Raw genomic sequence first — 15,490 nt, 5'->3', positions numbered from 1 at the left:
TATGTCAATAAATTATAAAAAAAAATAGTGTTTATAAATATACAGAAGCCTGAAGAACCAAATGCAGTGATTTTGTAGGAGCAAGTTAATTTTCCATCTAAGAACTCAAGAAAGAAATAAAGAATGATACGAAAATTTTAATGTCTCAATATATGTCAATCTATTACAATTTCAACACACTGCTAACAGTCAATGAGAACAATGACTTCCCTCATCAATCAATCCATATACATCAGTACAATTACAGAGTAGGGTGAATGTAGTGTATAAATGATCAACCACACCAACCAATAGTTTTCTTAGGCTGCGTTTGGTTTACAATAGACAAAAATACAGAAACAGAAATACAGAAATACAGTAGAGACAAGGATGCATTTACAATGGTCTCTGTATCGTGTTTGGTAATACAGAGACAGGGACACTGTTGGCGCGTCGACCGCGGTCGGACTCCGACCCCGACTCGGCCGAAATCCGACCGAATTCCGGCCAACAGTGGCTGGGGCGCGCAGGGCTCTGTTTTTGGTCGGATTCCGGCCGGATTTCCGCCACAATCCGACCGGAATCCGACGCCGGCCGGAGCGCCGGCGAGTTGCAGGTCCAACGCGCCCGACCTGGCGACCGGCGGTGACCAGACGGCGGCGCGACGGTGCCGGAAGCGGAGATGGGTAGTTTTTGTCTCCGTCTCCGTTTCAGTGTCCCCATTTTTACAGTGGACAGAAATCTCCTATTTCTGTATCTGTCTCTCAAAACCAAACGGGGACAGAGACAAAAATTTCTACTCTGTCTCTGTAGTGTCCCTGTTGTCTTGAGGTTGTGGAGCATTTGGTGATCTTGGCTGTTTTGGTTTTGCAGGATCGACGAAGGTGACCCATCCATCGAGAAGCTTGGCGTTCATTCCATGTCGTGCCTTATCGGCCTCTTCTATGGTTGCATATTTAACAAAACCAAACCCCTTGGACCTTCTTGAAATTCTATCAGTGATGACTTTCGCTGCAAATATAGAGGTCCATCAAATGGTAAATTCATCCCGAGAATTAAAAAAAAAAAAGATGTTGAAGCACCTTCAAGCAGCTGTCCAAATGCAGAGAATGCTTCTCTAAGCTTGTCATCAGTGGTTAACCTTGAAAGTCCTGTAGTATTCATGGTAAAACATTTCAAGCCAATGTAGAATATGGATGGCAATTCAACTTTCTAATTTCCATAAAGGCATTATCTGCCTGACTTAATAGAACTTGGAACTTGCTCATTGTCAAAACAAACAATTTCAGGTCTCCAATGCATGAGTTCAACATCTTGAACATGAACATCCATATGCTAAAATGAAGTGTGTGGAAATGGCCAAAAAAATGATCAGTCATGCTATGCATGCTGAGGCGTACAATATAGCATTTTGTTTAACATCCAGGTGGATGTTTGAGCAATGACTGTGCTTAGACCACTATAATAGACAAACACCCCCGTACTATGATGAACGGAAGTCATTTTGAAACATAACCAACTCAACAATTGTTAACGAGTTTCTAGATGGCAACACTTAGTTCTAAAGACATAACATCCTTCACAATTCTAAGATAAACAAGAGAAAAGGAACAAAATAATGGTATTATGAAAATAATATTCTTAAATAGGCAAATACCTATACTTTGATGAACAGAAATCATTTGAAACTTAACCAACTCAACAATTGCTAGCGAGTTTCTAATTGGCAACACTTAGTTCTAAAAGCATAACATCCTTCACAATTGTAAGATAAACAAGAGAAAAGGAACGAAATAAAGGTATTATGAAAATAGTTCTTACTTAACTACACATTTGAAGCTGACAGAAGATTTTTCCTTTTGTTTTTTTTTTCAAATTCCATTTTTTGTAAAGAAAGAACCACTAAATTAGTTGGGATATTAATCTATTAAGCCATTCTGTGAGCTGGTTTTGAAAACGTCGTGTGACAGGTTAGTCCATATATGATGAATCCGATTCGGCTAATCCTAGTTAAAGCAAGCAAGTTCGAGGCCTATAATATATAATGGGCATTCAATTCATCATCATCAATAAGCAACAAGATGAGAAACTTGTACAGTATCAAATTGAGTACCATAAAATTTCTTATCTGACCTGTTTTTAACTACGTGAAGAAATATCCACTCGATATGAAACATGCTAGATACGAACATAAGAAATCGAAGCATTTCAGCAAAAAAGGGATGGTCAGAGGAGAACTGACCGCTGACAAACAGCTTAGGCGTAGTGAGGGGAGGAAGGTTGGCGGGGGTGTCATCGTCGAAGGGAAAGATGGACGGAGCGGGAGAGGAAGAGGATGAAGACGAAGAAGAACAGTAGGGAACGAGGGGCGACGAGCTCCGCAGAGGCAGTGAGGAGGAAGTAGCAGGCCCAAGTAGGCGGCGGAGGGCAAACGAGGAAGAGAGGACCATCCGTGCGGAGAAATCCATCGCCAAAACCCTAAGCCATCAGGGCCGCTTTAGAAAAATTTCATTTTAATCCGAAATTATTTATATTTTCACATTTGGGAAGTTAATTGGAGAAAAATTAAAAGAGCTGATATATTTTATTCTGCCCAAAATATTTTTATAATGTTATTTTTATTCACCTTTTCCACTATTAATATTTAATAGTAATAGAATGGATTAAAATAATAACAAAAAAATTCAAGTGTAAAATTTAATAATTTATAAACTATAATAATAATAATAATAAAGTTATAGAGGATATTTATTGATACTAAAATTATATGGTTTATGTTGAAAAAAAAGTAAACTTTGGCCTAAACGAAAAGATCGCAAAGTCAAGGGGGCAAAGTGTAAATTCTCCACATGCTCAACTTTATACTGACCGTCGGATTGGATTCGGACGGAGGTGAAAATTCCATTAATTAAGACCGTTGGATGGGTGAATCGTATGGTGGAGAAAAAAGCCCTAGATGCACCGCACAACAATCACCTGGGATCCTCTATATAAACACCTTCGCGCCGAGTTAGCCCTGAGGTCCACTCTGCTTCTTTTCCGCCGTCGCTCTCTTCTCTGAGGTTGAGTTCGAACTCCAGCTGCTATATGTATGTTCCTCTTCTTCGAATCTTGTTTTCTCGCTTGTGCTCTCTGAGTGGGCTGTCGATCCTTTGTGGTTTATCTTGAGGCTGGAAGTTTACGCTGTTCTTGTTGAAATATGTCGTCTTTTCCAACTAAAACTTTGTTCGATTATCCTCTGTTTAACATGTCATATTTTCCCTATTTTCAATTATCACGGCTGTGGTTAATTTTTCTGGATCTGATCTTGCTGGTGTTTGCTTGCTATTTTAGATCTCAGTAAAGTGATCTACTATAGAGATCTGGTGATCCCGATCGCTTTGCTTCTCTATGTTGATTTTATTGTGCTTAGGTTGGATCTTATTTTGCTAGGGTGGGATATTGACGAGAAACTAGGACCGTTCTTCAAATTTGCCTTGTATATTCTGATTTGGATGGTTTGTGTCGTAGATAACCTGCAATTTCGGAATGAAAAAGGCGTTCATTGTCTAATGGAAAGGACGAAGGTTCTATTTACCTTCAGTATAGGTTCAAATCCTATTGGACGCTATTCATTTTCCCAATTCGGATTTTGATTGTTGTATGATGGATGCATGCAAAATTGATACACCTGATAAACACTGCTAAACAAGATGTTTGGAGATGATGGCTCTAATGATCAAATTTTGTTGTTTTCTTTGTGTTCTCTGTCATGTAAATTGCAGTATTCCAGAGTCTTTGTTCATTTATATGTATGATTTTCTTCCTACCAATGAACTTGTTTTGTGCTTGCTTTATGCCTGCTATAATTCATGCAATTTATAAATGGTGGCATGATTGCCAAGCATAAGTTATTAAAATCAGACATTGCCTGGTCGGCCAGACTGGAAAAGACTGGGCTTCAGATTTGATCCAATTCGTTTCTAGAATAGGAGATTGAATATGCACTTGAGATAGGTAAATATTCAATTGTAAATATGAGAATTGTAAACTTCTGATATTGGTGTATGATTTACAAGTTTTATTAGGTGTCTAAAACAAAGCGTATGATTTAAAATTTGCAGGCTCTTAATTTTTTAACTATATACTTTTTATCTCTGGTAAATTAGATATATTTAGAACTTCTGTGTAGTGTTGTCAAACTGGCCAACCTGTGGGCGGAGCAGGCTGGACTCCCAAAAACTCATCATATGGCCATTTTGACGGACTAGGAAATCCCCAATTCCCCTGAGGCAGGTTAAGTGGGCTAGCTCATGAGCCTGTCAAAAAGTAAAAAAATAAAAAAATATATAAAAAAGATTGAAATTTTTTAGTTTGGATTGTGGATTAGACAGGCCAAGCCCTGAGTTTATTGAGTTTTCTACTCAAAAAATAAGAAAAATAAAAATAAATATAAAAAGGTTGAAAATTTTAAGTTTGGATTGTGGATTAGGTGGGTCAAGCTTGCGAGGCTATTGAGTTTTCTATTTTAGTTTAAGTTTTAGAGAAAAAAAGCTCAACCTGCATGCCAATTCGACCCTGTTTGGGCTTGCAACCGCATGGGTCAGCCTGTCTGAACTTGTCTTTAAATATAAAATTTTAATTCAATTTGTATAAATTGTTTGGTTGGATGAGCCATCCAATGGATTCAATTCCAAATTGTTGGCTCTATGTTAGTTATGAAATTGGGTTTGTTAATTGGGGCCAGTTAGCTTGCCTTGGTTGTATCCAGGTTTGCTATGTAATTTGACCAATTAATCCATTTGTTCAACCAAGAACTTGTGGCCTGGAGCTCTTTTGATCTGATTTTACAACTACAGGTGCCATGGTTCTGAAGATGCAGGATTAATTTATTGTGGTATTAATACATTTAGAACATATATGGTTTTCTTTATAATTTCGTATTCATTGGCTGCAGTGACCGTATCTTTTTGAAAGGTTTAGATATGATTTTCTTGTTAAGTCCCTTGCAATTTATTAATGTAGTTATTTACTTTTTCTAAAGTTATTGAGTTTTGTCTCCTTAGTTCATCTGGTTTCTGAAATAATGACATTTCATTTTAACCAAATGTTGATCTATGAATTAGCATTTGTCTTTATTTACTTGCCATTACTGATGTTTGTTCATCTACAGTTTTTGAAGATATATAACATTTATGTACTCCAGTTATCAATCATATGGTAATTAGTTGGTGGTTATGTCATAGTCACATTTTGTTGGTCTCAACTTAACTGATGGGTTGACAAAGTCAATTGATACAGTTGTGCATCTATTCATTTGTCAATTATTTGTTGAATCTTATTATGCCTCTTTCATTATTTTAATTAGGTTGTGTGATTATTTTTCCCTGTTGTAGTTCTTTTGCTTTAAGCCGGACTCACAATGGGGAAAGAGAAGGTTCACATCAACATCGTTGTCATTGGTCATGTTGACTCTGGCAAGTCAACCACCACTGGGCATCTCATTTACAAGCTTGGTGGCATCGACAAACGTGTGATAGAGAGATTCGAAAAGGAAGCTGCTGAGATGAACAAAAGATCATTCAAGTATGCTTGGGTCCTTGACAAGCTTAAGGCTGAACGTGAGCGAGGTATCACTATCGACATTGCTCTTTGGAAGTTCGAGACCACCAAGTATTACTGCACTGTCATTGATGCTCCTGGGCATCGTGACTTCATCAAGAATATGATCACTGGAACATCCCAGGCTGACTGTGCTGTTCTTATCATCGATTCGACAACTGGTGGATTTGAGGCGGGTATCTCAAAGGATGGCCAAACTCGTGAGCATGCTTTGCTTGCCTTTACTCTCGGTGTCAAGCAGATGATTTGTTGCTGTAACAAGGTACCACTTTCGATCAGTTTGATTGGTTTGTGCTTCTGTTTGCAATAGGATAATAATATACATCAAAGTTGTCTTTTGCATCTCTATACACTACATGAACAAGAGTATCCTGAACCATTCATTTGTCTACTTTTGGTACTTTGAGTCTTTTTTCCTTGGTATTTATGTTGTCTTTTATGTTAATGTAGATGGATGCAACTACCCCCAAGTATTCAAAGGCCAGGTATGATGAAATTGTGAAAGAGGTTTCCTCCTACCTCAAGAAGGTCGGCTACAACCCTGATAAGATTCCTTTTGTCCCCATCTCTGGGTTCGAGGGTGACAACATGATTGAGAGGTCTACCAATTTGGACTGGTACAAGGGTCCCACCCTTCTTGAGGCCCTTGACTTGATCAGTGAACCAAAAAGGCCAACAGACAAACCCCTTCGGCTTCCCCTGCAGGATGTGTATAAGATTGGTGGTATTGGTACTGTTCCAGTGGGACGTGTTGAGACTGGTGTCCTAAAACCTGGCATGGTTGTCACATTTGGTCCTACTGGTCTCACAACTGAAGTCAAGTCAGTTGAGATGCACCATGAAGCTCTCCAGGAAGCTGTACCTGGTGACAATGTCGGTTTCAATGTGAAGAATGTTGCAGTTAAAGATCTTAAACGAGGGTTCGTTGCATCAAACTCCAAGGATGACCCTGCGAAGGAGGCTGCAAACTTCACTTCTCAGGTCATCATCATGAATCACCCAGGCCAGATTGGCAATGGTTATGCCCCCGTCTTGGACTGTCACACCTCCCACATTGCTGTCAAGTTTGCTGAGATCCTCACCAAGATTGACAGACGATCTGGCAAGGAGCTTGAGAAAGAGCCCAAGTTCCTCAAGAACGGTGATGCTGGCTTTGTCAAGATGATTCCCACCAAGCCCATGGTGGTTGAAACATTCTCTGAGTACCCTCCGCTTGGTCGTTTTGCTGTCAGGGACATGCGCCAGACAGTGGCTGTCGGCGTCATCAAGAGTGTCGAGAAGAAGGATCCGACCGGTGCCAAAGTCACCAAGGCAGCCGCCAAGAAGAAGTGAGATTGAAATCATTGCCAGGAGAAAACATGGTTTGGTCATCTTCATCTTCCCAGTTTTTGCTTCCACCTCCCCATTAAGTTTTTCTACAGCTACTTTAAATGAGTCAGCTGTTAGTTATCTGTTGCCTTGCGAGTCTAGACTCTAATTACATGCTTCTCTTCCATGACAGTATTTATCTCTGCTCTGTAGCAGTTCTTCAGGTAGTGTTTGAATTTGAACATTATGCTTTCAAGTTTGCTTTCGGGTTTTATTTACTTCTTTTGATGAAAATAGGGGAGCAATGGGGTATGCTATTTGTATCTATTGCAGCCGATACAAGGTTTGATCCGATGGCTCATAGTAATTTATATCTTCCTTTTTCGTGGAGTGCTTCGCCACATGGTTGTCATCTGCACTCACTGCCGGCCCATGTTTTCTGCATAGAACATTTTTCACCTCTTGCTTTTCATTTTCCCTTGCTCGTCCCACCTACGTCGGTTGTTGTTGGCGCTCACTTTGTTGCTCTAATGTTTTCCACTCCCAAATGCATGCCCCTGTAGCAAATAACACAGAGGCAGACGATTAAGTTGACTGGTTCAATCTCAGATTTCGAAAACTCAGTTAAAGATCTTCTAACTTTTAGCATGTTATATGTATATTTTTTTCTGCACTTGCAAGTAACTTTTGACCAGAAAGTTCAAGAGCATTAGATTCCTCACTTAAAAGATAAGATTATAGACAGTCACAACGGAAGCCGAAGGAACAAGGACTTTGTAATTATAGTGTTCCCAACATAGGCAAAAGGAATTCTTAATAGTGTACAAACATAAGCAATGTACACACATAAACTAAAAAAAAGAGTTTTAGACATTGTTTTAGGATTTTTACATGAAGTGGTTACAGTTAGTTTATTGTCACACCTTTAGGTTTTGTGAAGATGTTTGTTCTCTCTTCTTTTAATTATAATATAACCTAAAATCGTCTTTCAAAGGATATTTATGTTAATTTAAAATTTTTAGGGAGTAGATCGATATGTTTTAAGTATTTGTCTAGAGGGTTTTATAAATTTTCGGAGGAAGATGTAAAATTTCCTTCATTTTAAGAGAGAGGTGGCCGATCCGCGAGCGATGCGATTGGAGTTACGCCACTTCTCCACTGAAAGGGCGGCGAGATGTCGTCGCGGTACGGTGGCGGAGCGGTCGGTGCGACGATGACGTGGGAAGATGAGATGATGAGCCTGGTGGACGATGCTTGGTTCCGGTACCCGGACGCTATAGGGGACGCAGCCGTCGCGGCGTCGAGCGAGGAGAGGGATGCGATGGATCGATCTGACAGGGCTTCTGCCAGTGAGTTCCAAGAAACCAGCAAGGAGGAGGCTGTGGTTCTGTCCGAGACTGTGAGGGATCAGGTGGGTGGGTTCTTGAGGGCGACGGGGGAACTGGTGGCGGAGCTCAGCCGGGGATGTTGGGACATTATGCTACAGAGCCTCGCGGCGGCGCAGAACACCTTTGTCGGGAAGAAGATGAAAGGGAAATGCGTCTCGGCGTCGCGAAAGCTAGGGTTCTTGAATGAGTTCCTTCCCGAGGATCGGGATCCGACGCACGCGTGGTCTGTCGTCATTTGCGTGTTTTCACTCTCGCTTATGGGTACCAATGCATCCACTCCAATTTATCACTTCGTAAACCTTTACAAAAAATTATTAATATGATCACTAAAGCATTTACCTCATATTACAGTATTAATCAAGAACTTGTCCTCTCAAAGTAGGAAACGAAAGACAAAAGCTCACTGGTTTTTATTCCAGTGTTTTATAAACTTTAGAAGTTTGAATCAAACATGCATCTATGAAATTATTACGCAATTATGCCCTGTATGTGACTGTAGACCCCATCTCACTGTCAATTGATTCAATATTCTGCGTCTTACATATAATTGTTAGTAAATACCTTCCCAAACCCAGATGATTATGAAGTTGGTGGGAAATTACATTGGCTGCAACTTGCAGGTAACTTTGTAGTTGGATTCCCTTTTTGTAAAAATCAAGTTGTCGTTCGTTATCGTTCTATTTTCAAGGCATCTATCTTTGGAAATGGAAAATCTCTAACATAGTTAACTTTGCACAGAAAACTACACTACAAAAAATTGCAGCAATTTTCTAAGTTGAATAACATAGTGTTCATTTCCTCTATATTAGGTAATAACTGAAGAATCCTACTTTGTGCATGCCAAAGAATTCTCTGCTGGCTACAGGTTGTAATTAGGCTAAACTTTAACCTAAATAACACATTGTTATCTTTTTGATTATGCTTAAACCTAATGGTGTGAAAAATTACTAAATTCTGGGTGTTGGCTTACTTTTCTTAAACTATTTTCAAAATGTAATAGTGCAAAACTGAAAAATGATACACATTTTTTTTTTAAAAAAAAATTGTGTTCCATCATTACTTATATCCTCAATCTCGTAGAAATTTTCAGGCACATACAGTTGTATATAGACCAGAAAATAATAAGCCACCTTGTTTGTTTCATTCTTTTGCAGTGTTGATTGTAAGTAGTGGAAATGCATTCAGGTATCAACCGCAGAAAAAACTCTATGTAAGTCCTCCAAGTGCTAGCAGGATTCAACTTCCAGATGGACGTTATATTGCCTATCATGAACAAGGAGTTGCAGCTAAAGATGCTAGGTTCTCTGTGATGGTGCCACATTCTTTTCTTTCTTCTCGATTTGCAGGTGCATAGTGTTATTATATCACCATCATTTTTTTTGTCAACCTTTGGAAATGATTAAGCTTTTGTTCTCTCTTGTATAGGAATACCTGGTATTAGTGCATCCCTTTTGGAGGAGTATTGTGTTAGGCTGATTACATATGACCTACCAGGATTTGGCGAGAGTGATCCTCATCCAGGGAGAAATTTGACCTCATCAGCTCTGGATATGCATCAAATAGCAAATGCTCTTGGAGTTGTTGACAAGTTCTGGGTGGTAGGGCTCTCAAGTGGAGGATTGCATGCATGGGCTGCTCTTCGTTATATTCCCGATCAAATTGCAGGTACTCATGTGAAGATCACTTCACTTATTCACAGTGAACCATGAAATTTACTAAAGTTAAGAGATTATACTTGTTATTTTTTACCGTGCTTAAGTTGCTATAGTTCCAGTCTTAGTTTCTCTGATATTGCTGTCCCCTGAACAAAAAGTCAAATAATCTAACATTATTTAGCGATATTAACTAGAAATTAATGACTAATTTAATAGCGTTTTAATACCCCAGCCTTTTGCATATAAGCTGGTTTTCTGTACATCTTAATAATAATATGGTACCGGCACAGTAATAATATGGTACCTGTTGTGCTGCAGTATGAATAAAATATTTAGTTTTAATTCCTAAGGATCATACAGTCTTTGTCAATGGATACATGGAGGGCATTTGGATATATTTCCAATCAAATATCCTAAGATATTGGAGATAGGTTCCTAATGATATGCAGATTGCAGAATCTACACTACAAATATGATGAAACGGGCAAGTTTCACTAAGGCTGAAAACAAATTATGATATTTTATCAATATCTCATAAGCTGATAAGCTATCCATTTGATAAAATCTATGTCCTATCGTCACATATCATCAGTAAGCATCTATTCAGAACCATTACAACGATGTCATAACTTATAAAAATAGGAAGATATACAACAACTCATATAGCTTCATCTGCATAGTCTCTAGTCAGATTAGGATGCTTTGTAAGATTTTCTATGCATACATGGGAAGTATAGTGCTAGTTTGTTTATTATGTTGGTTATTTATTGTGAAGAATAGCTAGGTTTTACACATACTCACTGTATAGTGCTGGTTTGTTTATTATGTTGATTATTGATTGTGAAGAATAGCTAGGTTTTACACATACTAACTGTTAACTTTTTTTTTCTTTTCTTAAATATTTATTTATATCATTCTCATTGTCAGCTTGCCTTTCTGTAATTTGAATATCTGCTCTGTCACACACTTTGCTTCCAGGTGCTGCCATGTTTTCTCCTATTGTTAATCCATATGATTCCAGTATGAACAAGGAGGAGAGAAGGAGAACATGGGAGAATTGGACATCTAAGAGAAGATTGATGTTTATATTAGCTCGGAGGTTTCCTTCTCTTCTCCCATATTTTTACCGTAGAAGCTTTTTATCTGGAAGGTTAGGCCAGCCCGAGAAGTGGTTATCATTGTCTTTAGGGAAAAAGGTATTGCAAACTTGATCATATCCTTCCTGAAATGTGTGCTCTCTCAAACATAGTTTATCGTGAGTGTTTCAGTACCTACTTTGTATCAACTTTGAAACATTTCCCAGAGTTTTGGTTTGTGAATAAGTGATTGCCTGAGAATCAGTATGAATGTGTATGTTTCTGCTAAATGAATTCTATTGAACTCATGGTTCTCTGCTCTACAATCAGGCAGTAATGGTAGGAGAATAGCAGTTACTTATCTTGGAGTAGAAATGGAATTCTGACAGAAGGCAGTTTATAGTTTTGTTCTTACAAAAACAATTTGGCTCTAGGGTTTTGAGTCTACTTTGGCAACATCTGTTAATAATGTGTCTTCTAAACTAAATTAGTTGCAGTGTCGATTGATTTTCAGAAATGTCCCATACTTGTGCCTTGAGTCGACTAATGGAGAGGCTCATCTGATCTTGAGGTTCTGATCGATTAACTCATGATTTTTTACTTCATAACAGCATATCACTTGCATGATAGAAATATGTGATATCCACATGATAGTTATTTTACAAAAATGAAATTTGCCTTATATTGTTATCCAGTAGAAATAAATGCATCTTGAATAATTGGACTCAACGGCTGTGCTTGGATTCCTAATGCTGGACATCTTTGTGTTTGTATGTCTCAGTTTATAATTCTTTTCAGTTAATGATATTTCAATCATCGCTGTTGATCAAGATGAGATCACCTCAACTTCTTTTGTTCTTCAATGCAAAAAATAACTGTATAATTGTTTTCTGAAATTACTTCATCTTTTTTCCACAAGGGAAGTGGATAAAGTTATAGAAGATTTCTTTGTCGAGTCTGTAGCTTCATTTTTCTTAATATTGCATCATTTTCCAGTGAGATCACAATTTAGGAATCAAGTGGAAACTATATTTTATAAGGTATAAGATTTAGGAAACAATGGAATACTCTGTTCAACTAGGACATAAATACTTTGCAGATTGGAACTGCAGTCTTGAGTCTGACAAATTTGGCAAGTCAACCTGAACAAAGTTGTCCAATCTTGCTAAACTTGGAGTTAGTCTTAACCTGGCTTTGCTCTCCCAATACTAAAAAGTTTGTAGTAATCTCTTTTAGCAACTTATCTGCAGTCCATAATTGGCATAGAACATGCATCTTGGAGATCATTCATTAATAATTTCTTGAAATGTAATTTCTTCTGAATGAATTTCACTTACCAAAGAAAAGCTTCTTGAGTCTATAATGATGCATTTTGTTTTTGTAGGATAAATCCCTACTGGAAGAACCAAAATTTAGTGATTTCTGGTTGAAAAATGTGGCTGAATCTGTTCGTCAAGGAGAGAGTAAACCTTTTGTAGAGGAGGCAGTGCTACAAGTATCAAATTGGGGTTTCACACTTGCAGACCTTCAAGTGCAAAAGCAGCCAGAGCGAAAATGTTTCTTGCCATGGCTCAGATCACTCTACCGAAAGCCTGAACTTAAGCAGACAGGCTTTCTTGGACCAATACACATCTGGCAGGTCTGTTTCCTTTCTATCTTCTTGTCCTTCACTCACTAACTATTCTTTGCATGTGATAGATTAACAAAACCTCTTCTCTCTGTTTTTCTTTTCTGCCTACATAGCAACTTGTAGAATATTAATCCTTAACCTTCAATTTTCTCAAGCTCATATATTTCTATTTGGTGTGGATCCAATCGTAGTGTATTTCTTCTGTGCTACTAGAGTCCAATAAGTTAATTTGATTCACTTCATTTGTTTCTGTCTGCAATTAGACATTTTGTTTGGAGGAATTGGAATTCCAGATGTTGTATTTCCTTTCCCACTGCTTGTTTGCGATGGATTTTTCTCATAGTCTGTCTGTCCCCGTCCCAGCTAACTCCTTCCCTTCATCGAATTCCAAGAAAAATTACTCCCCAAAAGAAACTTGCTCCACGATAATCTGTTCCTAACTGAGGGTTTCCTTGCAGGGAATGGATGACAATGTGGTTCCTCCATCCGTGAGTGTCTTCATCAAAAGAATGATACCAGATGCTACAATACACAAGTTGCCTAATGAAGGTCATTTCTCCTATTTTTGGTTTTGTGATGCCTGCCACAAGCAGATATTCTCAACTCTATTTGGTGTTCCTCAAGGGCCTTTAGTAAATGTTTCGAAGGCAGAAAATTCTGAAGGTTATAATGAAGAACTCACATCTGATACTAATGCTGAAAAAGAGAGACTGTAGGAGGTTACTCTGGACTAAGCCATGCGATTTGTGTTCTTCCTAAATCTGTTTTCTGGATGCGGGTACCAAAAATTATTTGCTGGCCCCTTCATCTCAATTATAATACAAGATCTGAGGATCAGTAGTTCTTCAAGCTGGAGCGCCAAATATTATACTCAGATGATATTGGGGTTTCTTGGTTAACAACATAACCTTTTCAAAATGTAATGACAAAAGTTCTAGATGGTCTGATTTTTTGTCACCAAGAGGCTCCATTTTGTGCTGCTGTTTTTTCTGAATGGCACAACGCACTAGTTCAAGTTTTCACAGATTGTTTGCTGGCTCTAGCAAATGTCGAGTGGCAATGTTTGTCCCTTTGTTGAAGAATTCTGTAGCTGTTGTAACTCAATATGGTAAACTTCTCTACTCTTTTTGGTGTTAGATTGTGTGCTAATTTCAAATTTGCTATAGAAGGGGAAACGGTCGAAGTTTCAGGCAATAGCAAATTTGTGACTGCTTCTCGAGTAGTAATTTTCCAGAATTATTCGAGTGATCATCATCGAGTCATGTACGTTTCAACTAATGGAGGTCAGATTTTAGTGTGTGACATCAATTCCTCTGTTTTTATTATTATTATTTTTTAAAGTTTCATGTGCACTAACCACCATGACAATTTGATCTCAAGCTACTGCCATGGTGATGAACATGTCTTTTTCTTTGTCAGAGTAGATTGAGTTGCTTTTTCTTTAGGTTCTATTTATTTTACGAAAAATGATTTATAGGTGTAAAATAATTCACTTGAATGAGTCAGGAAAAGAATTTCTGATTTCCACATTTACTTTAAAAAAAATTCGTAGTTCTTTTATTGTGTCAAACACTTGGAACATCGAACAAAAAAATTCACAAAACAAACAAACCTTAATATTTGTTGCGATGAATTCTGAAAAAAGGAATTTAGGATTTTCTTAGGCAATTTTTTAGCAATGGGCTCCACGTGGGATTGTCATAGTTGCAATCCACCATGTTAATTTTGATTTTTGGTTTACTATTATTATTTTTTTCGTAAATAGAAGTTTGCAATTTTCTTCTTAGTCCTTAATTATAAAGATTTTCGATCTAGTTAAAAATCTATGAAATAAGAATATTTATTTTCTAACTATTGTTTCTCTTGTTTAAGCTTTTCTTACTGTTTTTTTTCATTTATGGATGTGGATACTTGATAGGAAGTTTAAAATCTAATGGTAATAACTATGAACTTTATGGTATACTTTATTCATTGTTTATTATTCACAATGTTTCTATAATCTTTTGTTATAGTCTTTTGTCTTTGTCAAAAATTTCCCAACAATAATTCATGCATTCCCTATCAATTTCATTATCAACTAAGGGACTTTTCAATTATGTGATGCTGCCACTAGTTTATATTTGTGAAAAATGAAATTATACAGGAAACTTCTCGACTGACGTGGCGATCTCATCTGGACCACGGGTTAAGGCTTTGTTTACTTTCAGGAAGAGAGAAGAGGGGAGGGTAACGGAAAGGAAAGGCGAGGCAAGGAGGAAGAGGGGGAGAGTAACTAAAAGGAAAGATGAGGTCGGGACAATCTCAAAACTACCCTTGTCATTCTCACGAGCTCATTGCAGGCATCTGGTCGGACTCAGATCAGAAGGCAGGAGGACGCCGCCAACTCCTTCGGTGGCCTGCGGAACCTCCCTGCGCCAAAAGGCTATTACCGGAGCTTGTCCGGAAGGCTGTGGAACAAGTACCCTAATGCAGAGGAGCGATCTCTCCGTGGTGGAACCCTCAAAAGGCTAATTTTGGAAGGGTTTCTGGAGTAAACAAAGAAGAGCTGAGCTCTTCCCTTCCTCCAAGGGATCCACTGAGATAAACAAAGACTAAAGCCCCATTTTCCACGCTTTAAATAAATAAAATAAATTGACTCCGTGAGAAGACAAGATGACATTTAGATATTATTTCACATACTCAATCATCCATTTACCGTTTTCGTACCCGTTCCCTGTCTGCTGGGGCCCACAGCATTCTCTCGACTAGAGGCGGTGGGTAGCGTAGCGGTAGTATGACTTAAGCGATGAGGCGGACTTGTTCGGCTCAATGAACCCGATTTGAATCCGGCCCATAAGTCCGCCACCATACAAA

The 15,490-nt window shown here is 38.3% G+C and overlaps 3 protein-coding genes across 4 annotated transcripts; 2 read left to right on the top strand and 1 right to left on the bottom strand.

Moving 5' to 3' along the window:
• Positions 1 to 775: 775 nt before the first annotated feature.
• On the bottom strand, positions 776 to 2,455 carry LOC141847023 (organelle RRM domain-containing protein 2, mitochondrial-like). The gene is made up of 3 exons (XM_074735017.1): positions 2,222 to 2,455; positions 1,062 to 1,130; positions 776 to 990 (listed from the first exon to the last, which is right to left on the bottom strand). The coding sequence occupies exons 1-3, from the start codon at positions 2,445 to 2,447 to the stop codon at positions 776 to 778; spliced, it is 510 nt and encodes a 169-aa protein (XP_074591118.1). The 5' UTR covers positions 2,448 to 2,455.
• Positions 2,456 to 2,993: 538 nt separating this feature from the next.
• Positions 2,994 to 7,166, top strand: LOC141847208 (elongation factor 1-alpha-like). Of its 2 annotated transcripts, none has more exons than XM_074735193.1 (3): positions 2,994 to 3,068; positions 5,355 to 5,842; positions 6,031 to 7,166. In XM_074735193.1, the coding sequence occupies exons 2-3, from the start codon at positions 5,381 to 5,383 to the stop codon at positions 6,910 to 6,912; spliced, it is 1,344 nt and encodes a 447-aa protein (XP_074591294.1). In that variant the 5' UTR covers positions 2,994 to 3,068; positions 5,355 to 5,380; the 3' UTR covers positions 6,913 to 7,166. The 2 variants fall into 2 exon arrangements, with proteins under 2 accessions (XP_074591294.1, XP_074591295.1); XM_074735194.1 differs by having other exon boundaries at positions 3,001 to 3,041.
• An 859-nt stretch (positions 7,167 to 8,025) lies between these two features.
• On the top strand, positions 8,026 to 13,926 carry LOC141847106 (uncharacterized). Its single transcript, XM_074735086.1, has 6 exons — positions 8,026 to 8,537; positions 9,431 to 9,622; positions 9,702 to 9,941; positions 10,910 to 11,127; positions 12,392 to 12,646; positions 13,096 to 13,926. Exons 1-6 carry the CDS (start codon positions 8,063 to 8,065, stop codon positions 13,351 to 13,353), a joined length of 1,638 nt encoding a protein of 545 aa, XP_074591187.1. The 5' UTR covers positions 8,026 to 8,062; the 3' UTR covers positions 13,354 to 13,926.
• The last annotated feature ends 1,564 nt before the right edge of the window (positions 13,927 to 15,490 follow it).

This window comes from Curcuma longa, chromosome 16, assembly GCF_044706935.1.
Source record: "Curcuma longa cultivar G26 ecotype Majalengka, Jawa Barat chromosome 16, ITB_CL_G26_1.1, whole genome shotgun sequence".
In the NCBI taxonomy this organism is placed as follows: Eukaryota; Viridiplantae; Streptophyta; class Magnoliopsida; order Zingiberales; family Zingiberaceae; genus Curcuma; species Curcuma longa.
This window is presented reverse-complemented; position numbering and strand designations above follow the sequence as displayed.

Excerpts from the sequence above, each read along its gene's own strand:
- LOC141847023 (XM_074735017.1), bottom strand. The coding sequence starts at position 2,447 with ATGGATTTCTCCGCACGGATGGTCCTCTCTTCCTCGTTTGCCCTCCGC. Across the intron at positions 1,131-2,221 it reads GCCTAAGCTGTTTGTCAGCG|GACTTTCAAGGTTAACCACT; the intron begins GTCAGTTCTCCT and ends TGAATACTACAG. Across the intron at positions 991-1,061 it reads ATTTGGACAGCTGCTTGAAG|CGAAAGTCATCACTGATAGA; the intron begins GTGCTTCAACAT and ends CTATATTTGCAG.
- LOC141847208 (XM_074735193.1), top strand. The coding sequence starts at position 5,381 with ATGGGGAAAGAGAAGGTTCACATCAACATCGTTGTCATTGGTCATGTT. Across the intron at positions 5,843-6,030 it reads TGATTTGTTGCTGTAACAAG|ATGGATGCAACTACCCCCAA; the intron begins GTACCACTTTCG and ends ATGTTAATGTAG.
- LOC141847106 (XM_074735086.1), top strand. The coding sequence starts at position 8,063 with ATGTCGTCGCGGTACGGTGGCGGAGCGGTCGGTGCGACGATGACGTGG. Across the intron at positions 9,623-9,701 it reads TCTTTCTTCTCGATTTGCAG|GAATACCTGGTATTAGTGCA; the intron begins GTGCATAGTGTT and ends TCTCTTGTATAG. Across the intron at positions 12,647-13,095 it reads GACCAATACACATCTGGCAG|GGAATGGATGACAATGTGGT; the intron begins GTCTGTTTCCTT and ends GTTTCCTTGCAG.